Below are 25,367 nucleotides of genomic sequence, written 5' to 3'. Positions count from 1 at the left end.
ACATATTTCCAATATATTAAAATAATAAACTGACATAATAAAGGTACATTCAATTCCTTCACATCCTTTAAACAATTCTTTTTGGTCTGAACTTTTAAAATACAAATCATAAAAGTTTTTCTCACTTATCATACATCTCATCTTTTTGAAATAAGTTGTCAGAAGAAATGGTTCTAAGTTTGATAGTTTGTATTACTAAATACACTGGTATAAATACAGATGCATTCAGGATAGGTTTCAATGAAGACCCCATAAAATATTTCTATAATTGGAAATTAATCTGTAAAAATACGTGCTATGAGGAATCAAAAAGAAATATTTTAAGTTCTTCTTAAATAATTGCTCTGAAATGCACATTTCCAGTTTTTGTCATTTAAATGATTAATAATTATAAGAAAAGGACTCCGCACTTCTAAAGGACTGCAGGGTTTTGTCTGCAACTGAGATGCGTGCTATTTCTCTTTTGTAGAGTTTGCCATTTATAGGGTATTCCTTTTCAGTTTCATAAAAAGCTCTCAGACATTAGCCTGATATTCCTTGGTAAGGAAAATACTTGCACACTGTGGTCACAGTTTTCACATAATACCTACATAAAAACTGACGGGATTTGTTCTATTTTCTTCAGAAGTGAGGCAACATATCTGCATCTAGCTGCAGTCACACATACCACACACACACATATACACAGACCACACACACGCACAGACCACACACATACGTGCACACATACAGACCACACACACGCAAACACATGCAACAAGCACAGACCACACACACAGACCACAATATGCACACACGCTCTCGAGAGTGTGGGCACACACACAATCTTTTCAAATACAAGCAGAGATCTCTAATGAAACTTTGGTGATAGACACAAAGCACTTAGAAGAGTTCTCAGTAATCAGAAAGATCCTGGACGAGCCCTAGATGAAAGCTACTATACTTGAAGTGGGAGGTCCAGGATTTGCGGGGAGTTCAGTAAGCAACTGCACTGCAGATATTTTCTAAGAGTATGACTGAGTCCCTTTTTACTTCATCTCATTTCATTTCCCTTCAACTTAGCTTTTTCTTTTTCTGTAACAATAAAAAAAATTTAGTTTTTCAGAACTGCAAAAACTACGTCACTCAGCACCCATGCTACAAGCAATCCAGTCTCTCAATGAGTAACAGGAATATCTCACCACAGGGCAATGGACTCTCTCAGTGAGTCATTTATTAATGGTGCTGAATGAAATAATATTGACTTGACATGATAAAATCAAAAGTTGTAAGCAAAATTTTCATCCAAATTCTATGAGAGCTTTGAAATGTCATCACTATCTCATGTAGGCAAAATGTTAAAAGTTCCCAGAAATTTGTAAATCATTTTATAAATAGTATAACCAAAGAGTAGAATGATACTACATCATTCCTTCTCCCTGATATTACTGAGGCAGTTTTCAGAAGAAGAATACTGGGGGAATTAAAAATATTAGAGACAATCCAAAAGGATTAGTCTGGTGGCACACTGATGTTTCTCTCATCTAAATGTCTTTCATCAACATCTAAGGAGATAGCAGAATCAGTAACTTTAATTGGCGAACCTAAACAGAGAATCTATCAGCTTTGAAAAGTTAGTAGTAACTTTAAACCTAATAAAACATACCTTTTTAATAAATTACTATAACTCATGGAAGTACTAAGTTGCTTACTATTTCATAAGAAAAAAAGTAAAGCATATAAAATTTTTAAAAGTGCCACAAATCTTTTTTCTGTGGGGGTAGGGCAGGAGGGGTTTAGGGTTCTCAAGTCTGATGACATTCTGGTGTCACTAGGCCCACAGAGGCAGGTGGTGAGATAACAAGGGTCATCCGATGATGCAGACAACAACTGGGGGTCCCCAGGAACAGCCCCAGAGATGCGGGGGTGGAGGGTCATGCAATCCTTGAGGTTGGACCCAGTCCGAGACTTTACATGTGTCCCTAACTCCTGTGCTGTTCCCCACCACACATTTGGGGGGGGGGGGGCAGGGCGGCGGGTGGGACTACACCCAGCACTGCTAGGGCTCAGGACGCACACAGAGTGCTGGGGATCAATCCAGATGGGCTGTGACAGTTGGCAAGATTCATCACATACATTCTTTTACTTAGTTATTTTCTAATTAATAAATTAGTAGGGATTAAGAACGAGGTATGTCTCAGGTTGTACTTTTCTATAAAGGAAACTGCTTTACTGGTAAATTAGTAGGGACTAAGAATGAGGTATATCTCAGGTTGTACTTTTCTATAAAGGAAACTGCTTTACTGGCGGTACGCTAATTCTGGGCTTCTGGGCGTATAAAGGTCAGACCTGCTAACACCACTCCTTTATTCACAATTAAATATGCTTGCAAACAAATACTTATGGATTATTTTGTCTTCTGAATCCCTGTTTTCTAGAGGAGTTGGAGATATGACATCAGTATTATCTGGTGGGAGTAATAACACCCTTTCATTGAATACTTTGTGCTACACACTGTTCAGAGCATTTTACAAATATGTAGCCTCACACCTTTTTAAGATAACAACAAAAAATTATTTGCACTTTAAATATTTGGTAAATAAGGCAAGGGAAAGTACAAAAAGTACATTATTTTCTGATGGTCACCCAGGAGGAATGTGGTAGGGTTAGAATCTGACTCAATCATCTTACTAGAATCTGAGCTGTAGGTTGGACGTGATCTTTATTATTCCTCTGCCTTTGGAAGAACGCACTTCAGTACGCAGTTGACAAGATTCATCACATACATTCTTTTAGTTATTTTCTAATTATATTAGTAGGGATTAAGAATGAGGTATGTCTCAGGTTGTACTTATCTATAAAAATTATGGCAGTTTTAGGGGTCGGAGTAATAGTACAACAGGTAGGGCATTTGCCTTCTACATGGCCAACCCAGGTTCGATTTCCAGCATCCCATATGCCACCCCCCCCCCCCCCCCGAGCACTGCCAGGAATAATTCCTGAGTGTACAGCCAGGAGTAACCCCTGAGCATTACCAGGTGTGACCCAAAAAGCCAAAAAAAAAAAAACCTGAACAAACAAAATATGGCAGTTTATGTTAGGTGTTTCTTTTTTAAAAAATTTAAACTAAATTTATAATACTGTTTTCCAAAGATTTCTGTATAATGGTAATATATTAGACCTTTGAAGAACTTAAAGCTAGGGGGCCAATGAACACAGATTTTAGGGTACAGAGCCGAGCATCACAGAGACGGCCCTTTGAGGCTCCCGAGCACTACTTGGTATGATTCTGGGGGCAGCTTGTATCACGTGGTCCAAGAAGTACTACCTCCTGGGGCCTGAGCATTCAACCACATGGACTTGTTGGGAAAAGAAACACTGGGAAGGGGTTTCATGCCCAAGAACACAACTTGGGACACCCCCAACACACACACACACACACACACACACACACACACACACACACACACACACAAGTCTACAGCACAGCATTTAATATGTATTAAACCTGAAAGACTGAATCTTAATGCTGAAATCTGTGTATCAAGGTCTGGTTTAAGTTAGTCACTCAGGTGAAAGTGTCTTTTGCCTGACAGCATTAGTGATGTGAGACTGGACTTCTGCAGAGCAGTGTTAAAATTTGCCATCGCAATTTAGCCATGCAACAACCTTTTTTTTTTTTTATTACTGAATCACCGTGAGAACAGTTACAAGGCTCTCAGGTTTAAGTCTCGGTCATACAATGATCAAACACCCATCCCTTCACCAGTGCACATGTTCCACCACCAAGAACCCTAGTATACCCCCAACCCCATCCCTCTCCCTGCCTGTGTGGCAGATGATTTTCACTAAACTCCCTCTTTACTTTGATTACATTCAAATTTTCAACAGAAGACCCACAATTATTATTTGGAATTTTCTCCCAATTATCAGACCTGCTGAAAAGGCATCATTAGATAATTTGTTTTCTATTGCTGACAATAAAGAGCATATGATGTCGCAGCCATGCAATTTTGGATTTCTGGTATTTTAGTAATTAAGTCCAGAGGGATTTCTGCCAGAAGCCGCTGGGCTCCGAGACTGGTTTGTGTGCCTCTGGGATCATGGTCGATCAGGAGCAGAGGAACTGTTTGTGGGCAGCAACTAAGGGTCTTGTCCAGGCGGGGGGGGGGGAACCAATTTCTTTATACTAAGAGCTGAGCTGGTTTCTTAGTGATGGAGAAAGATAGCAGAAAATCCTAGTACATATTGCTTTGTTTCCTGAAATTGGAAGAAATGTGCCTTACTTTGAAATGATCATTGTGAAGAGAAAAGGTTTCTGATGACATTGGACTGTCCATATCAAGAAAGTTGGGGCTGAAAGGACTGAAAAGCATCAGTACAGCTGAGGGAAGGTCAATGAACTCTCTACTGCTAGCCACTGTCTATTAAAGGCAAAGGACGCTTCAAGTATTTTCATTTTTGTAACTTTCCTTAGAAATATTACAAAGGAATATTTTATTGTTTCTGTATCAAAGGGCTGCTTCTCAGGTTTGTTTTGTATGAAATCATATGATTGTAAATTTTTCTGAGAAAGTTCTGAATATATTAACAGCCAGTATTAGTAAATTCTTTCATTAGATCCACTATAGGGGTTTACAGAGTGACTCAATGTTTTCATACTAAAATTGTTCAGAAAAAGAGCATGGCTGTAGAAGGGCACGGGGTAGTGTGGAAAACTAATAAACACTGCTGTCTCAAATGAACAGAAACTTTCTCAAAGAAGAAACACGAATGGCCAAAAGGCACATGAAAAATGCTCTTCATCACTAATCATCAGGGAGATGCAGGTCAAAACAACAATGAGGTATCATCTCACACTACAGAGACTGGCTCACATCCAAAAGAACAAAAGCAACAGGTGTTTGCACAGATGTGGGGAGAAGGGGACTCTCCTTTACTGCTGGTGGGAATGCCGACTGGTTCAGCCCTTTTGGAAAACAATATGGAAACGTTTCTCAAAAAAAAAAATAAGAAATTGAGCTCCCATTTGACCCAGTAATACCACTTCTGGGAATATATCCCAGAGATGCAAAAAAGTACAGTAGAAATGATATCTGTACTGCATGTTTATTGCAGCACTATTCACAATAGCCAGAATCTGGAAAAAACCTGAGTGCCTGAGAACAGACAACTAGTTAAAGAAACTTTACATTTACACAATGGAAAACTATGCAGCTATTAGAAAAGATGAAGTTATGAGATTTGCATATAAGTGGATTGATATGGAGAGTATCATGCTAAATGAAATGAGTCAGAGAGAGAGGGAAAGACATAGAATGACTGCACTCATTTGTGGATAATGGAAGACTAACACCCAAGGATAGTAGAGATAAGGGCCACGAGGATCGGTCCATGGTTTGGAAGCCAGCCTCACATGCTGGGGGAAAAGGCAACTCTTATAGAGAAGGGACCACAAAGTAAACCGAGGCTTGGAGGGCTCGTTCAGGATGGGAAATGCTGCTGAAAGTAGACTGTGGACCGAACATGATTACCACTTAGTACCTGTATTGCAAACCACAACACCCAAATGGAGGGAGAGTAAAAGCGAATGTGCCTGCCACGGGGGGGGGGGGGGGGAGGGGGGTAGGAGTGGGGGGTGAGAGAGGTGTTGGAAGGGATACGAGGAACATTAGTGGTGGGGAGTGGGCAATGGTGGAGGGATGGGTACTTGAATCACTGTATGACTGGAATGTAATCACAAAAGTTTGTAAATCTGTAAACTGTACCTCATGGTGATTCATTAAAATAAAAATTAAAAAAATTTTGGAGGGAAACTACAAGATCATACACTTTACTTTTACTAGATGCATAGCAATGGTTTTGGTTCTTATTTAATAGTACAAGCTTCTCAGATTCCTTATTTCTTGCAAACTTTTAAAAGAAACTGTTAAGTAATTTAACATTAGGCATTCAAAGAGGATCTCTATTCCTCTCGGAATGCCTAATAATGTTAAATTGCTTAACAGTGCTTCTCTACACTCGCAAAGCAGTGCGGAGATGTGATAAAGGAAGACCTCAAAGAGAAGAGTAGCAGTGCAGGCAGATGCAGCAGAATCCTGGAAAAGCATTCACAATGCCCATCTGTCCTTCGCCAACTACAAGACCAAGACGACTGCCCTCCGACGTCCTGATGGATCTATCACATCTTCCAGAAGGGCAATGGAGAAGATTATTCATGACTCCTACTCGGATCTCTTCAATAGCCACGTCCACCTGCCCACCTACCAAATTCCTCAGGATGAATATGTCATTCCCAACGTTCTACCTTCCAAAATCCAACATGCCATTTCATTGGTAAAGAGAACAGCACCCGGCCCAGACAAGGTCAGACCTGAACACCTGAAGAATTTGCCATTGGTACTCATCAATACACTGGCTTGGCACTTCACACGCTACCTGTCTAAATGCAAGGTTCCATCCCAGTGGAAAACCAGCAGGGCTGTACTACTGTACAAGAAGGGAGACATCCACGACATTGGCAACTACCACCTAATCTGCCTATTGTCTGTCATCTACAAGGGGTTCACTTGAGTCATCCTGAATAGGATTGGCAGAATACTAGATGAAGGACAACCATGCAAGCAAGCTGGGTTCCACAAATGATTCAGCATGATCGACCATATCCACAGGATAACCAAGCTCATTGAGGTTTCTCGGGAGTTCAAGATGCTGCTCTGTAACGTTCATTGATTTAAAGAAGGACTTTGAGTCATCGAAGCCCGAGCCAAACAGGGCATTCAAACTCAATACATCAGGATCCTCCGTGAGCTCTATTATGGATTCACTACCAGGATCTCACCATTCTACAGGGAAGTGATCATTGACGTCAAGAGAGGGGTTTGGCAGGGTGATACCATTTCACCGAAACTCTTCAGTGCCACCCTTGAAAACATCATGCGATGACTAGAATGGGAAGGAATGGGAGTGAAGATAGACGGTAGGCAACTACACCACCTCCGCTTTGCTGATGACGTTGTTCTAATAACACCAAACATTAGCCAAGCAGCACAAATGCTGGCCGACTTCGACTGTGAGTGTGGAAAGGTTGGACTACAGCTGAACCTCACAAGGACAATGTTTATGAGAAACAGTTTTGTTCCTGACATCCCATTCGCTCTCAATGGAATAAACATCTCTGAATGCAACAGTTATGTGTACCTAGGTCGAGAAGTCAACATGACAAATGACCTGGCACCTGAGTTGCACAGGAGGAAGAGAGCAGCTTGAACGCCTTTATGAGTGACAAAGAAATAGCTAAGAGGACAAAGAACCTTCAGCTCCGGGCACATCTCTTTGATTCCACTGTTCTTCCTGCATTAACATACACCTCAGAGACCTGGGCCCTGTGAAAACGGGATTGAGAATGCTATCCGGGTCTCCCAAAGAGGAATCAAAAGAGCTATGCTTGGAGTAACCTGCTTCACGAAAATGAGAGAAAGAATCTGGAATTCCGACCTCTGTCGACAATCAAGAATCAGGGACGCTGTCTTGTATGCCAAGGCATTGAAAATCAGATGGGCTGGACATGTAATGAGATTTGAAGATGACCACTGGACTAGAGCTGTTACCGACTGGATTCCACGGGATATCAAAAGACCGCGTGGCCGCCCACCTACCAGATGGTCAGACTTCTTCATCAAGATCATGAACGATCTGTTTGGGGCTCTTCGTGTTCCTAGAACAAGCAGACGCCACTGGACTACACTAGCATGCGACAGGAACGAATGGAGATGTTATTGGTGCCTGCTCGAGCAAACTGGTGAGTAATGGGATGTCAAGTGATCAAGTGATCAAGGTATTCAGAGAGATCAATCTTTTAACACAAAACATCTTCAGTAACTACACTGCACCAAATGGTGTCACAATTTTATTAGCATTTTAAAATGAAGAACCTAGAAGACTTTTTAAAGCAACTTCTGTGAAATTAATTGAAAATGAAAGATATTACCTCAGATTTTCTTACCTTAGAAGTACAAACAGCTATATTAGCAGGAAGCTGAGAAAATTGCTTCAATTCAAATACATCACGCACTGCCCAATGGCTCATGTGATTTTCAGCTTTGCTCGATCCAATCACATTCTGGTTTGAGTGAACGTAAGCTACTTCCTGAACACCATCTAGGAGATAATCATGATGTGCTGTTAAGAAGCAATGTGGGGGCTGGACAGTTAGTAGGGTGCACAGGGCGCCTGCATTGCCTGTGACAGAGTGGGATTTGTTCTCCTGCACCTGTACACCATTCCCTGAGCCTTGCCAGAAGTGATTCCTGAGCACAGGTAAGCTCTGAGCACTGCTGGGTGTGGCCCCCCAAACCAAACAAAACAAGAAGCAAAGCAGGGGCCAGAGAGATAGCTTGAAGGGCTAAACATGTGTTTTGCATGTAGGAGGCAGAGTTTGATCTCTGGCATCCCCGGGGTGATCCTTGTGCATCAAGCGAGTACAGCCCCTGAGCACCATGAGGTCCAACTCACCACCAAAAGCAGTATGTGTTTATGCATACTTAAAAAAATTGCTGGTATAGCTGGAGATACAGTTTACCAGATAGGGCATTCACCCTGCATGCAGATAATTGAGTTCCTATCCCTGGGATCCCCTACGGTCCCCTGAGAATGGCCAGGAGTAATTCCTGAGTGCAGAGCCAAGAGTTAACTCCTGAGAATCTTCAGGAGTGCCCCAAAACCTCCTCCTCGTCTCCCCAAAAAATATTGCTTGAAGTAGTGCTAATTTTATTTTAAATTTCTTAGTGAAATATTTAATTTGTATGTCAATATTGCAATATTAAAATACATACACACAAAAAGAGTTCAATATGTTGACATATGTCAAAGGTTCCCAAACTTAGATGGCCTACCATCATTCTTATTAAAAAAATTAGGTCCTGGAAAGGGAACAAACAGAAGGCACCTTGCACTACCCAAACTACTGCCCAAGGCACCTGGCACCCCAATTTGCACCACAGGCTACTACTGTCTCTTGGATCCTCCCAGCAACACTGCCCAGGGCTATCGCTATCCGTGTCCACAAGGAGAAGCCGTGGTTTAGGGTAACTTGGAAAGAACTTTAATGTGAACTACTGCGATTAGGAAATAATTTTCAGATTTAAATCTGAAATGAGGTTTTGGCATTAAGAAAGGTCCTGGCTGAAAGTCATCCCAATAATAAGAATTTGATGCCTTTGCTGATTTAAAAATTTCTAATTTGGAGCCAAAGAGAACAGTGCAAGGGTTGTAGGCACTGATCATGCTTATGGCTGACCCCAGTCTGAATCCCAGCATTAACAGGGGTGATCCCTGAGCAGGGAGCCAGGAGGAAGCCCCACTGGGTATGGCTCCAAAATAAAACAAACAAAAAAGTTTAAAAAAAACTAAAAAATATTTCATTTAAAGAGCTGTCTAACTTCATCTTGGTTAGAGTGATGGAGCAGGAACATGTGGTTTAGATGGCTTTGTTCATTTAAACTGGTATTTTGTCTCTGTCTTTGTACATAAGCCTAAGGATACTCAAGATAAAAGCTTTTAAGAAAATGGGGGGAAAAGGCTTTTACCTGAAAGTTTAAAAAATATTTACTTAAAAAATTTTAGATTGCTTTGCTTTAGGCACCTAAAGTTTACTTTTAAAACTGTGGTCATAAGAGAGAGGGCTAGATCTGAGGTTTGTAAAAGTCTTCTTCAAACAGCTCTGACAGTGAAGCTAGTACAATCTTCAACCCTTTTGGTCTGGAAAGCCTTCAGTGAGGACTGCCAATCATACAAAAACAAAATGCTGTCAAACAGAAGACTAAAAGTGCAACTAAAACAACACTCTCCTGAAATTTCCAAATGCCTGACTGCATGTATGGAAGCCATTTCAAAGACTTCAAAAGGAATCTTCCAGTAGAAAAGATTCTCAAATCTGTAGCATTTTATTCAAAATAGTGTTAGTTTCACATATGACCTATTTGCAACTTTAAAAGTCAACAACAACAAAAAAAACTCAGCTGGGGGCCAGAGTGAGAGTACAATAGGTAGGGCGGTTGCCTTGCAGGCAGTTGATGGGTTCAATCCCTGGCATCCTGTATGGTCCCCCAAGCACAGCCACGAGTAATTCCTGAGTGCAAACCCAGGAGTAACCCCTGAGCATCCCTGGGTGTGATCCAAAAAGCAAAACAAAAACAACAACAAAAGGAACAACCCTCAGCTGATCTCTTAAAAAGGTTTATGCAAAAATTCCTCACACCTCAAGTCTAAAAACAGAAGACAAATCAAAGGACAATTAAGTACTTTGTACCAACAGTAGAACAAAAATGTTAACTTTTGAGGGGGGTGGTTCTCAAATGATACTCAGGGGGCCCAGGGGCCACCCTGGCAATATTCAGACAACCAGGCTGGTGGTTCAATGCTAGGATGGTAGGATGCAGTGCTGCTTGGCCCTGTGGTGCCACCCTGGTTTTCAGGGGTCTCTAGGGTGACACCCAGCCACTCCCTGTATGGATGTGTATGGATGCCTTGTGGTATTGGGAACAGAACCAGTCAGGTACTATCTTATGTACAATCTCATCGACCACATATGTAGTTTTAAACGACTGCTAATAACCACACAAGAAAGCCCTATTTGTAAAATAAAGACAAATACAATGATCATTCTCAGATTTCAGCGATGTCATGCTTTTTTTTTTTGAAAATAATGTTTAAATCACTAGAGAGATTCTCAGGAGGTGGTAAGAGTAGGGAAGCAATCCTCCAGTCTCTCTCAGACTCCTTCCATGGATACTAGATAGCAAAACCAAAGTCCTTGAGAACACCTGAAACCAACCAACCGAAACCATTTGAAGGGCCCAACCTGGCCTGGACCCTTGAAATACTAGTCAGTGAGGACAATCCACCAGTAACAACACATGCCTGAGAACAGATGACTATCAGAAGCTATGGTGTATCTACATACAAACAAAACACTACACAGCTACCAGGAAAAATGAGGTCACAAAATTTGCTTCTACGTGGATGGACATGGAGACTATTAAAAAGCTGAGAGAAATGAGTCAGAGGGAGAGGGACAGACGTAGATTGACCACATTCATTTGTGGGATATAAGAAAGCATATTATGATTATAAAACTAATACCCAAAGACAGCAGAAATGAAGACCAGGACAACTGGTCCATGATTGGAAGGTCGCCACAAGTGGCGGCTGGGGGCAGAGGGTGAATAAGGACAAAGAAGGGATTACTATGACAGTGACAGTTGGAAATGAAAACTCTGGACAAGAACTGAGTGCTGAAAGGAGGTAAAGTGATATACATGAAAACCTTTCAGTACCTGTACTGCAAACCACAATGCCTAAAAAGGCTGGGGGCAGAGGGAAAGAGAGAGAGACAGAGAGAGAGAGAGAAAGAGAGGGAAGGAGAGAGAAAGGGAGGGAGAGAGAGAAGGGTGGAAAGACAAAAAGCGGGGGAGAGGGGTACATATATATTTTATATAAATATATATATATATATATATATGAGAGAGAGATGGGGGAGGGCGGGAGGGAAAGAGAGAGGAAGAGAGGAGAGAGAGATGCCTACCATAGAGGCAAGATGTGTGTGTGTGTGGGGGGGGGGGAGTGGCAGGAGGGAAACTGGGGACATTAGTGGTGGGAAATGTACACAGGTGAAGGGATGGGTTTTGGAACACTATGACTGAAACCCAATCATGGAAAACTTTTTAATTATGTATTTCATGGTGCTTCAATAAAAAGGGGGGAAAATAAAATTTTGTTTTATACAAAAACAAAAACCTAAACCTTGTAAATAAAGTAAGCATTACTTTTTCTGTGTTCTCTCAAGAACTGCATAGGGAATATTCTCCCAACAGAGGTGTTCTCAATTACAATTTTTTTTTTAATGAAAAGTAAAAAACACCTTTGCTACTCTAAATGTTGTTATAAGCACTGACCATTTATGAAAAATGCTATGGTCTAACAGAGATTCTCAAGCTTATTTGACCTGCCGGCCTCTTTCCCCTTCAAAAAGTAAATTTCTTAGCACCATTACCCCCTAGTTTACTGTAGGATAACAATGTTTTGTCCCTCCTCAGGTAGCTTAGGTTTATCGGGTCACACCCATCCCAGTGGGAAGGATCATTCCCATTCCTCTATTTATCTGTAAACTCTTCTCTGTGCTCTCCTCCCCAGCCAGTTAATCACCTTTTCTCCTTAATCAGATTCTGTTACCTTGTAAGATCAGATCTTTCTAGGACACTGAACTTGTATTATAAGTTAATATTGCCTTTCTCCTCTCTTTATGTCTTTTGAATCGTTTACCTTAAAGCAATGTCCTTTCTGTATGGACACAGAAAGACAGTTGATATTATGCTTTGTAACTTAGGAGTTGATTGACTCTGAATATTTACTCCTGGGCATCTGCTTTCTTGACTCAGTTGCCCTTAGTTCCTTGCACCCCCAAAGCAGGGTCCCAACGAGGGACTGAATGGAGCCAGGGCAAGCTGTGAACTACCCTGGCATTGAAATAGGCCAGGCCAAAGCACTACAATATTCAACTGTAAGTTGAGGGCTCGTTCATGGACAAATGCTATCATGATCCAAAAGTAAGTAACAACAAGACTAGGACCCTGTTGGGGCTAGGAAGAGACTAACCTCGCCTGAAGACTGTGGAATATACAGTGAGATGTCCTCAGGAAGAACTAAACTGTAAGTTTTATCTCTTACTGTGCTCATACAGAATGACATTGCTAGAAATACTAGAAGTAGATTTACTACAACTATTTAAGTAGATTACTATCTGAGAAAAGAACACACCCTTGTTGGGATCCCACCCTTGAGCAGATCTCCTAGTAATCTGGAGTAATCTCTTTAGATGAAATTTTATCTTTGAGTTAATCTCTTGGAGGAGTGGTTTTACCTCTCTGTTTATTTGTTAATGTTCAACCCATCTTTGTGTCACCACCCTATGTGATTGCTATATCAACTAAGACTGTAAGTTAGGAGGGGGCTCAGGCTCCAGAGATCCAGAGTCAGAGCAAGAGGGGCTCAGGCTTGAGAGAGAGAAGCAGAAGGGGAGTGGAGATTGGAATAAATTACAATTGATATCGACCAGCCTGGCCCTCGTTTCTTCCTTCGTCTGCCCTTGGCCAACAGTCATCCTGATCCAGGCCACACACAGCAGCTCAAGAGCACCGAATGCAGGCGGTGAGATAGAGCCGCCCAGAGAGCCCATGAACACACAACCTTCAGCATGCTTAGATTTTACAGTCTACCTTCTTTAATCAAACAAGAAACCCTCAAATGTACAGGTGACTACTGCAGCTCCACCCCCTAGATGAGGTGTGGGGGTATAGGCAGGAAAATCACCATCACCCCTGAAGCACTGACAGACTGATTGAGTTCACAGAGAGAGAAGCAAAAATGATTATATTCGTGCTTCCTAAAGTGAGCCAAACATGACTTTTGTCTTAAACATTAAACCATTAAATCTCAGGTTTAATATCATCTCAGGGACTAACTACTTGTTAGAGGGCCATAAAGTGGGCAGAGGAACATGTCAGACTGCTATGAGGGTTCATAGCAAGAGGCAAATTTTGAGAACTGCATAAATGGCTGATTCAACAGATAAATGGTAAAAAAGTGAAAGGAAAGGTAAAGGTATAGAATAGATTGAAAGGATTTTTTTTTAAATGAATGGAACTATAGTATCCAGTGATACATACTTGTGTGATAATATAAATTAGTACAAAAGTTGTGAGACATAAAATTTCCTGGGAAAGATAAAGTTCCATATCTTGTCCCTGGTCCTGCCACCCATTCCCTTCCTCACCTATGTTTGGAGAATTTAAAACTGAAATTGACTGCACAAAGAAGTAGCAAAGGAAAAGTTTTCAGAATTTCTCTGTAGTTACCTAAAAGTTTGTCCATTGATTCACACACTTGTTCTTGATTAACAACTGTCTTATTTGAAATTTTCAGTGCTTTTCTTGATTGGAAAGTGGTATTTTTCTTATGGGTGGGCAATTTTGAAGAGAAACTTCTTTCTTTTACAGTTTTTGGTCTTTGACTCTGTTTAGAGAAACTGATGTGGTTGATAGATAAATCATCATCTGAAGATACAAAATCATCAATGGTCTGAGAATGACAATATACATTTGTTGCACATGGTTGGCCTGTTTTCTCTGTTTTAGGTTCCCTTTTATTTTCTCTGTTTCTCTTAGGCCTCAAAACATCAATTCTTCTTTGTTTTCTTACTCTTGACTTGGAGGAAATTTCAATGTCATCAGATTCATCACTAATATCACTAGTACTTTTTCTTTTCATAAGAGATCTCAGGGGCATGTTCTCAGAACTTAACTGTTTTGAAATTAGTCCATTTCCTCTGATATCAGCGTTTCTACCATTACCACCATTAATTAATTTTGCAGAGTTTTCTGTTTCAGAACCTCCAGATTCATCCACGAGTGGCCTCAACCCTAGGTTATTTTCAGATAATCTTTTTGTAGGATGTTGTGTGGGGAAAATAATATCACTTTCATCTGATTCTGTGGCAATCTGGAAATCACATAGGTCAGCTGTATTTTTAATTTTTTTTTCATCATCAGACTCGGAAGAAGTCTCCAATATTTTCTCATTTTTAAATAAAATATGTTCCTCATTTGGATTTTGAATAGCACCAGAATTTTGATGTTTTAAAGTACCACAAGAGTCTGAACTTTCTTGATGATGAACATCACTGGATATAGGTTCTGCATCAGAACTTTCATCAAGCGAGACATTATTTCCACCACTTTCCTTAACTGCTTTACACTGTGTTTCAAACAATTTAGAAAATCCACACTGGAATAAAGTTGGTTGGCCGAGAGGACCCGGAGCTTTACTTGAATTAGATGCTTTGTTTGTAATATTCTTTACTCTTGAGTTTCCCCCTGCTTCATCATCACTAAAATCACTGCAGAGATCACATGGTTCTTCTGCCAATAGTTCTACAGGTTCCGCTGGATTTCTGGGTTCTTCACAGTTTACCTTGCTAGGCTACGGAAGAAGCAATGACAAAAAAATTAGAATTGGTCAAAATAATATATCAAATCTAGAAGAGATCTGAGATATTATCAAAGAGAATGAAGTTTGCGAAGAATATGTACATCATTTAGTATTTTCTGAAAGAAAAAATGATGGATTTAATATTACAACTTTAGTCACTATATTTTTTATTTCAAGTTGACTAACTTTCAAAAAAACTAATTGTAATTGAGAATACTATTTTATCAAATGGTAACAACAACAGAGAAAATGGTCAGCAAGCAAAACCTGGGTCAGTCCTCAGAAGAAACCCGGGAGGAAGTAAAAAGATAAATAACAAGTGTAAAAGATCTCTAGAACAGTAACCATTGATGGTGTTATGCGTGCTAGAGCTATGAATTGTTCCAGAAGGAAATGGAGAAAAACCATTCGCTGAGATTTCACAGAAAAGCACACACAGATGCCAATGAAACATCTGAAAAAAAAAAAAAAGCGCAACTCACCAATAGAGTAAGAGAGACACACTTAAATCCTAATATCATTAAATTAACAAAAATTAAGATGAGACATGTCAAAAGTTCTTAGGGATGTAGAGTCACAGAAATCTTCTATCGACTCTGTGTTAGTGAAAACTGTTCAGGACCCTTTGCAGGAAAGTGTGGTGTTCCCTTGGAGACTTATGGGTATCCTTAGCCAAACAGGTCCACTCTGGGCAAACACCCTACAATAACTTGCCCCTCTGCACCCACTGATCTGTTTCCTAAACTATCTCTCTGGCTCTGAAATGCATATTTTAAAAAAGGCCTTATGATAACAATACAGACTCTGTATGAGATATAACAAACTACTAAAAAACTTCAAGACCAAGAACTCAAATAAAAATCTGCTTGAGTCAGGATACTTCAAGATTTAATATGAAACATATGGATATTTTCTCATTCAATTTCTGTTTAGTAAAAGGTTATTTATTTATGTTGGGTCAGTCACCTATACATTGCGTATAATTCTGGATTTATTGGTTTTTTTGCTTGTTGTTTTTGGGTCACGTCTGGCAATGCACAGCGCTTACTCCTGGCTCTGTAGTCAAGAATCACTCCTACTGGGTTTAGGGGACCCTAGGGGATTCCAGGGACCAAATCCAGGTCAGTAGCGTGCAAAGAAAATGCCCTAACTGCTGTACTATCACTCTGGCCCCTAGATTTACTGTTTCTTACAGTTAAAATTTCAATGCCTAATGATTACTCCTGAATTTTTTCTTATAATATTAGATATACTTTTTCTTATAATATTAGATGTAAAACGGATCTAAATTATTCATTTTACTATAGTACTCTACATGTCCCTGACTTCCTTAAAATATTTTTTAATTGCCGTAACAAGGGTTTACATAAGTAAAAATATTTGTTTTAGGGGGTTTAGTGTTATGATACCACGTCCACCACCAAGATGCTCCTAACCATCTACCACAGAACATAAGGCCTTTTCGGCTCTTTCTCCCACGTCTTGGTAACATCAGTTCTGCTGTCAGAGTGTAGGAATCTGTTGTTACTGGATATTGTACCATCTCTTGATTAGTGTCCCTTACATATGAGTGAGATTAAAAGACTTTTTCTTTTCATATTGAAAAAGAGAAGGGGAAAACTAAAGAAATTAAAGTGGGCACAGTCCTTGTTCCCTAGAAGTTCTGATCTATGTATTAAAGTTGCTCACCACTCCCTGCTGATGTGCTTGAGGCTCCTCTCTCAACCAGCTGGTGGCCGTCATGACGCCTGCTTCCACCTGGCCTTCTCTCTGTTCAGAACACAAACGGAGAACACAGTGTAAAGATAGTCAGGCAAGGAGCAACAGTGTTCTATAACATGGAGTAAAGAAAGAAAAACAGTGCACAGCTTGTATTTCCCTCTCTAAATGTTATTTTTCAACCTGTTAATCGAGGAACTAATGCAGTTTCCAGAGCCTTCTTGAATCCTCTGGATTGTCAGGTAGAAGAGCTGTGCAGTGGAAAGGTACTGGGCACTTTAAATGCTCTTGGGTTCACATTTACTCTTTTCAGATATAAAACTAACAGTACTTTGCAGCAAACTTCATTAAAAGATCTAGCAGGAGAGCAAAAATAATTTACTTTTTCAGTAAACATATCTATCAAAACCGAACTTGTGCAACAAAATGACAGTAAGGGCATAGTAGCAAGATTTCAACTTCACAAATAATGTGGAGACTAGGAACTTAACAGTCTAGTTAACATGGTGTTAATAGTCATTAAAATACATTGATTCCTCTGAAGAGCAGGTATCAAAATGAAAAGGCCTATCTTTGTTTGTTTTTTACTTTTTCGGTCACACCTGGCAATGCACAGGGGTTACTCCTGGCTCATGCACTCAGGAATCAGTCCTGGTGGTGCTTGGTGGATTATATGGGATTCTGGGAATCAAACCCGGGTCAGCATGTGCAAGGCAAATGCCCTACCTGCTGTACTATTACACCAGCCCCTAAGGCCTACCTTAATATGAAACTAAAAGTCACAAAAAAGATCTTAAATATATAACATATTTGCTACACCATTTGGGAAAGCATGCTTTTCAAGTTTCTGCTGTGTCACTTGGGAGAAATATTTAATGACCTGGATTCTAGAAATTTTCCTTCAAAAGGACATAACATAATTTCTTTTTATAGGTTTTATTTGTTGATAAGACAAGAGAAAATAACACTGCTATCACTACAGTGGTAATGCCCCACACCAATGACATGATTCTAGCCACTAGGAATCAAATAAGTATCTACCCTGTAGGGTGTTGCTCAGAGAAGAGCCTCCTTCTTTCCTGTGCTACTGTGCTCTGCAGTAGATGCTAACTGCTCAATGCAGCTGCCACTGGCATCAAGCACCTCTGTCAGAAGGCAAACAGAAACCTCAGTCTTCTCATCCTCAAGCCAGACTCCCTGGAGTCCTTCTTGGTACTTTTTCCTCACACTTTCTAATTTAACCATGAGCAAATCCTGCCACTGCCAGAAGACTGGGTCACTGCTGCAGTCTCTCTCCTCCTAGCTGGCCTCTTACTTTTGCTCCACACTTTCACAGTCTAATTTTCAACACTTCAGACTATAGAGCAGCTTTCTTTACACCCGTGCACTGGCATCTGTCCTGTCTAACAGTCTTCAGACTAGCAGTTAGTCAAAGTGATAGACCAAGAGTGGTCAACCTCTCCACATCTGGACACTGGTATATATCGGGACATCTTTGTCTCAAAGTGTTTGCTCGATCATGTCTTGCCTTCCTGTCAGGTGTCTGGCCCTCTCTCTCACTCAACCCCATCCCTCTCACCTCTGGACTTGATGGAATCTGGGCATATTTGTTTTTCAAAGCCTCAGCATCTTCCTCTGATGCAGCCTCCTTGTCTCTCAAAGGGACCACCTGCCATCTTACAGGGTATCTCACTTAGCTGCTCCATCTAGAACTACAGTGCACTTTCCTTAAGGCTTTTCCTAGTGCCATTCCTTACTCTTCTTTTTTTAATAGAGAAATAATTTACATAGAACATGGTGTAAGTTAAAAGTATATAACATGATGATTTTATACACTTATATACTGCCAAGAATTTCTATTGTGGATTTAACAACGTCTACCATATCACTTAATGTTTTTTAAACTTAACTCTTTTTTAAAAAAATCAATTTTTGTAGTGAGAACATTAAAAATCTAGTTTCTTAATTGTAAAGTCTGCAATACAGTATCACGAGCTATAATTCTATGTTTTATATTAACTCTCCAAACTCATTTCTATTCTATAAGCTCTATTTTTCCTCCTTGTATCCCATCATAACATACTATATGTTTTACTTAAATATCTTTTATTATCTGTCTACCCCTAAATATAATTTACATTGTTTAGAGAAAGGATTTTTGTTTTAGTCATCTCTTAAATTTAGCTCTATAAATAAATACCACCTGGTATTTAGCATAAGCTCAGATTTCCGAAATAAATTTCCATTAATAATTGCTGAAGGGAAACCATGGTATAGATAACGTAAAGCAGAAAGCAAAAAAAATTACATGGGAGGCTGTCAGTGAGCGTCCTGCAGGACTCAGAATCAACAGTCTGCATCAGATGTTATGTAACAGCAACTCTGTTCACAGATTCCAAATACTAGGTACCTTTCTCTTCCTCAATCATCAGTGCTTGCTCACAGGTGCTTCTGAGCGTGCTTAACACAAGCTTACATGCTACATGATGCTACACCATGCAAATGTTCTCTTCCATCTCCCACTAAAATGGTGTAAGTTTTAGGACACTTGAATGTTTTTACAGTGTTCACCAAATAAAGTATATTCAAGCTTTATTGTAAGATCTGGAAGTAAATCTTCTTAACTTTCCAGAGACATCTCTATGAGAAAGTTTTTAAAAATACTTCAGAATTGTTATATCAGTATCAACTAGAAAGTAGGTTAATATTCTTAGCATTTTAGAATTGATATACTCAGGACCTGTAAGAGTTGAAGATATGAAGAATATTATTATTAAAGAATAAGAAACATCTGTATGCCGAGGATGAACACAACTGGGAGGTTTAAAATACTGCTGTGGGATATTTACTGAGGATAGAAAACAAAAACTCCACGATTGCATTTCAGAGAGTATTTGGTAACTTTAAATCAAAACGTGTTTAGAAATACGTATTTAGAAAATTCTCTTTTTCAGTTTCTGACTCAACAGCTGTTTTCTAAATAATAAAGTTCTCTATGCTAGCCAGAAAATGCCCTTCGAGGTCACATTATCTAGTTTACATTTTCCAATTACATGTATATTAATTGCAACTATACATAGGAAAATCTTAGAGGAACAATTAATTCATTTTTTAGTTTATCTTAAGTAAACAGAGCTCTAAGTATTTTTACAAATAAAAACAAAAATATTTGAAAAATTATCAACACTGTCTTTCAAGTTTCCTGAGGTACAAAATCATTTTTTAAAAAAATTTTTTTATTTATTGAATCACTGTGAGAACAGCCACAAAGCCTTTCAGTTTAAGTCTCGGTCAGTCATACAATGATCAAAGACCTATCCCTTCACCAGTGCACATTTTCCACCACCAAGAACCCCAGTATACCCCCCACCCCTCCTTCTGCCTGTGTGGCAAATATCCACTTTACTCTCTCTACGTTGATCACATTCAATATTACGACAAAAGTCCCACCATTATTATTTGGAATTTTCCCCAACAATCAGACCTGCCAAAAAGATATAATTAGACAATCTGTTTTCTATTGCTGATTATGAAGAGCATATGATGGGCTGGTTCCACCCCCCATCCCATGAGGCCCCGCGTGCCTCGTCACTGCAGTCTCAGTGGCTGTCCATTAGGCTCTGAAAGATGGTGGCCACCATGCCGCTGCCACCAGGGGGAAAAGGCGAAGGGACAAACAGCCTTTCCCTCCTGGGGTCAGCCCCTAATCCGGGAAGTCGCGCCCTCAACCTGCCTCCAGTGCCATCTTGCCACACTCAACCGTGAACAAAATCATTTTTAAAACATCATCAAAAAACCCCCAAACTTTCGCACCTCCAAGATGTCCTTTGTAAGACAAGACCCTTGGGATCTTAATTTGAAGAGATTCTTGACCCCAAAAAGCTCTCCTTGATGCTCTTTTGATCCTTGAACTGCTTCAAAATAACGCTTGGCATTTTCACTTCCAACCACTGCACAGTGAAGTTGCTAAAACAGGAAAAAACACAAGATACTTTTGAAGTGTTTGTTCCAATGATTTATCAGTATTTCATGGCATTTTCTGTATAGACACAGGTTTACTGGAGCAGGCAGAAGAACCTCCTCAGGAGGAAACTTCATTTTAATTTCTGCAGAAGATGTTGCTATTACAGTGACAACGTCACCATCATCACCATCATTATCTGGCTGATTTTATTAAAGAAGATGTCTTAGATTTCCAATATTAAGATTCCATCTCTGTGAAACAGTGATTTGATGTGAACCATCTGATAGGACAATATATGGTTGAGGCATTTTTCTCCTTTCTAGACTTATTACAGCAGAAAGCAGTTGAAATAGGCAGCAATAATCACTGCATTGCCCAATATAATTATAAAGTACTTATATAGTAACCAAATTAGTGTCAAACTAATTATGATCATGGTTAGGTTACATTATCAGTTAATGACAAAACTCAATCACTGTTTTAGAAACAGTGCATTTTGAAAGAAAATTATAGAAAATATAGAATGGGAGGAAACCCTTAAGACAAGCAGCACTTTAGAATTATTGTTATTAATTGCCTATTTATTTTCTTTGTAGTTATCAAATGTGATATAAAAATTTAAAATCAAGTATAATCTGATTAATCTCATATATTTAAAATCTCTTGAAATAAAGAATACATAACAGAAAGCAATTTAAGGGGCTGGAGAGATAGTACAGTTGGAAGGGTGCTTGTCTTGTAAGTGGCTGACACAGTTCAATCCCAGGTATCCTATAAAGTGCCCTAAGTCCACCACAAGTGATCCGTGTGTGTAGAGCCAGGAGTAAGCTCTGAGCACTTCTGCATGTGTCCCAAAAAACAAACAAAAAAGCAATTTACATTTACTAAAATTAGTAAGAAGTGCAACTTTATTGTGACCATCATCAGTTGATCTCGATCTTTAAACTACATGGAACTATTCTAGGACACTAAAATTAATTATTTTTATTAACAGTCACTTTACTGAATATCTAATACATGTGAAACATCTTTATATTCTTTGATTCCTAAAATCCTGTATCAGCTACCATTTAGAAAGAATTTCTTACTTTGGAAATAAGTTTAGAGAAATCTCTATGGAACCATAAAACTTCCAGAACAGTCAAAAGTTATCCTAAGCAAACAGAAAATGGGAATTGCCGCACTCCCAGACTTCAGTTTCTACAACTAAGTCATACTGATGAAACCATGTGGTACTAAAATAAAGACATCCTCTGAGATCTGCTTATTTGTCTTTTTCTTTCTGACTTACTTCACTTAGCATGACTTCTTCCACCATTTCTATGCAATTCTAATGGATTAGAATGGAGAGATCAGAGATAAACACTTAAATTATAGACAGTTTACTTTGACAAAGGGGCTAGATACAGGAAGTGAGCAAGGAGAGCCTCCTTAAGAAATGGTACTGGGGAAACTAAATAGCTACATTAAAAAAAAATTAAGATTCCTTTCTCACACCATACACAAAAGTCAATTACTAGAATAGGGCATGCGCAATAGTATAGCAGCTACAGTGCTTACCTTGCATGATCATCAGAACATTACTTACAACAGTCAAATTCTGGAAACAACCTAAGTGCCCGACAACATATAAGTAAATAAAGAAATTCCAATATACAGATACAACGGATTTGCTGAGGTATGAGAAGTTTGTGCAGCTAGGACAGAACTGGAGGAAGCCATGCTAAGTGAAAAAGAGATAAGTAACAGGTAGATTTGGCTCATATGCTGAGTATAATGAAATACAGCAAGGGATTAGAAAATTACTATTGGACACAATCCTTGAGATCAATAGAACTGTTATCCACAGATGCTGAGGGAAAAAGGGGATGTGTTGGAGATGGGGAGAATTTGGGATAACAGTGAAGGGATTTCTGCATTCTCAGTGGGCATGATGTAGCAGTACTACAAATGTGAAATAGTATTTGTACTACTGTAAAAACTACAGTAATTAAAAGAAGTTATAGTGATCTGTGACACAATGTGAATACTGAATAGTATACTTAAAAATGTTTGAGGATAAATTTTGTTTTTTTATCATAATTTCAAGATAAATATAAAGTTTCAAAGCAAAAATACTTATATCCTTTGTTCACTATGTTCATGAGAGATAATGGTATGTAATTTTCTGTTCTTGCAACGTTTTTGGTCAAATTTCAGTACCAATAGTCATATTTCTAAAGTAATTGAATACTTCTATATTTATTTTAGATGAAACTGTGCTTTGTGACTTAGGCTTTCTCCAGAGGTTTTATTTCTGGATTATTTCTCTAATAGTCTGTTTTTGTTCCCTCAGTTAACTCTGAAAATATATTAATTTTAAAAGTTTTTTTTTCTTTTTCTCTTCTTCAATATCTTACGTTAGTTCTCATGGCTCCTTAAAAAGTTAACATAAATCTGGTGCCATAAAACAACAGAAATTAAACCTTCTGCTATTCTAGAGCTGAGTTTTACTGAGCTCAAATCAAGGTACCTGTTGTAGGTCTACCTCTTTGCCCTGGTCTCCAGGGATGACTCACCCTGCCTCTGGCTGTCAGCATTCCTTACCATATGGTCAGCTCACCCAGACCTCTGCCTTCTGGCTTGTACTGTCCTTTTTCCCATCTCTGCCACATTTCCTCTGCCTTTCTTATAAAGACACTATGACCTTAGGAACAGGTCAAAAATCCAGCATAATCTCATCTCACATCTACAAGGAACCATTTTCTCATAATACAGTAGCACTGCACTGTCCTCCTGTTGTTGATCGATTTGCTTGAGCAGGTCCAGCAACATCTCCATTGTGAGACTTGTATTTGTTACTGTGTTTCACATACTGAATACGTCACAGGTAGCTTGCCAAGCTTTGCCATGTGGGCGAGATACTCTCAGTAGCTTGCTGGGCTCTCGGAGAGGGGCGAAGGAATCAAACCTGAGCCAACGGGTCGGCTGCATGCAAGGCAAACGCCTTGCCCACTGTGTTATCTCTTCAGCCTTCATAATACAGTAAAATGTATAAATTCCAGAGATTGGGCTCTAATAGCTTAAGAGGAATATTTTCATAATTTTTTATTATTTTAAAAACTTTTCAATAATGACTTTTTGTTTGGTATTCATTTTTAGAATTTTTATATGCTTATCTCAATGACATATTGCAATAATTACTCAAAAGGTGTAAGATGGAAGTATTTAAATTTTCTGGGCAATGGGAAGGGCTTTCTTCTTGATTTCAGCAAAAAAATTAGACTGTCATACTTCACTCCTTTGAGTATTTCTACTTACTACTTGAGAGTATTCTTGTCAATTATCAGTTGAGAGTAGACAGCCTTGTTGACTGCAATTTTATACATCTGGGGCGGTATTACAAAGGATAAACCGCCCTACTAGACCTTCAGTGATACTTCAAAGGGGGACCACAACAGTTACCTCAAAGATGCCCTATATGATTTTTAACCATTTTCATTGAGGTACCAGGATTTGCAATACTGCCAACCATACTTGGCATGCATGCATCATCCCAACGCTGCCACCCCCTCTCCCCGCCAGAGCCACACCTTGTACAGTGTCCCAAGGGCCTCCCCATCAGCATCCCCATGGCACAGCTCCACAGACAGAGCCTCCAGGTCCAGCAATGTCGGCCATTCATTGTTCTCAGTTCCTTTTTAACCAAACATGAGAAGAAGACCTTTGTTCTTTTAAATTTACTGTGGAGATGGTGACACGTATACACATATAGAAGAATAAAGCTAAACTTCTGAAATGCCACAAAACTGTAAATTAATGATAAGTTGATAAAGTATTTTTCTGCACAGCGGTAGGGCGTTTGCCTTGCACGCAGCCAACATGGCCGGCCCGAGTTCGATTCCTCCGCCCCTCTCGGAGAGCCCGGCAAGCTACTGAGAGTATCTTGCCCGCACGGCAGAGCCTGGCAAGCTCCCCGTGACGTATTCGATATGCCAAACACAGTAACAACAAAGTCTCCAATGGAGACGTTACTGGGCCTGCTCGAGCAAATCAATGATCAACGGGAGGGCCTTTACTTTACTTACAGGTATATAAATTTAAAATCTTAACATTGTGAATAGTTCTGTGCTAATATATCTTTAGATTTACATGAAATACATAAGTCTAACAAATGTAAAATTTAGTAAGAAGAATTAAGAAAAATTTAAGGGAACAATCCGAATATACCTATAAGAGTATGAAAGTATGTTTTATCGTAAGCAAACATATTATAGGTACTTCTTAAATATCTGCATTAATAAGAAAGAGATTTTAATATAGAAAAACTCTGTGGGGCTGGAGAGAGTAAATGGGTAGGGCACTTGCCTTGCATGCAGCCAGTCCAGGTTGAATCCTGGTATCCCGTATGGTCTCCTGAGCCCTGACAGAAGTGATTCCTGAGTGTAGTCAAGGATAAGCCCTGCCCACTGCTGGGCATGGTCCCAAAACAAAACAAAACACTCTACTGATATAAAGAAATGAAACACCTGATCAGAAGAACATTCAATATAAATGATATGTTAATGTTATTGAAAAGCATACGATTCCTAAGCAGGATAGGAGTAAACAAACATTTCTTAGTCCAGAAGAGGCAGCCACAGCACCGTGAGTGCAGGCCATCCTCAGTGAGAAGTGCTGA

General features: G+C 39.5%; 1 protein-coding gene across 1 annotated transcript in view; it reads right to left on the bottom strand.

Moving 5' to 3' along the window:
- Positions 1–25,367, bottom strand: part of ERCC6L2 (ERCC excision repair 6 like 2) — a 115,506-nt gene that overhangs the window by 23,209 nt on the left and 66,930 nt on the right. The window contains exons 14-17 of the mRNA XM_056126478.1: positions 20,557–20,709; positions 16,714–16,794; positions 13,893–15,015; positions 7,985–8,139 (exon numbers count right to left, since the gene is read on the bottom strand). Coding sequence (XP_055982453.1) covers positions 7,985–8,139; positions 13,893–15,015; positions 16,714–16,794; positions 20,557–20,709 — 1,512 coding nt within the window. The remainder of the gene's footprint in view (positions 1–7,984; positions 8,140–13,892; positions 15,016–16,713; positions 16,795–20,556; positions 20,710–25,367) is intronic.

This window comes from Sorex fumeus, unplaced genomic scaffold (assembly GCF_029834395.1).
Source record: "Sorex fumeus unplaced genomic scaffold, SorFum_2.1 ptg000063l, whole genome shotgun sequence".
NCBI classification, from domain to species: Eukaryota; Metazoa; Chordata; class Mammalia; order Eulipotyphla; family Soricidae; genus Sorex; species Sorex fumeus.
This window is presented reverse-complemented; position numbering and strand designations above follow the sequence as displayed.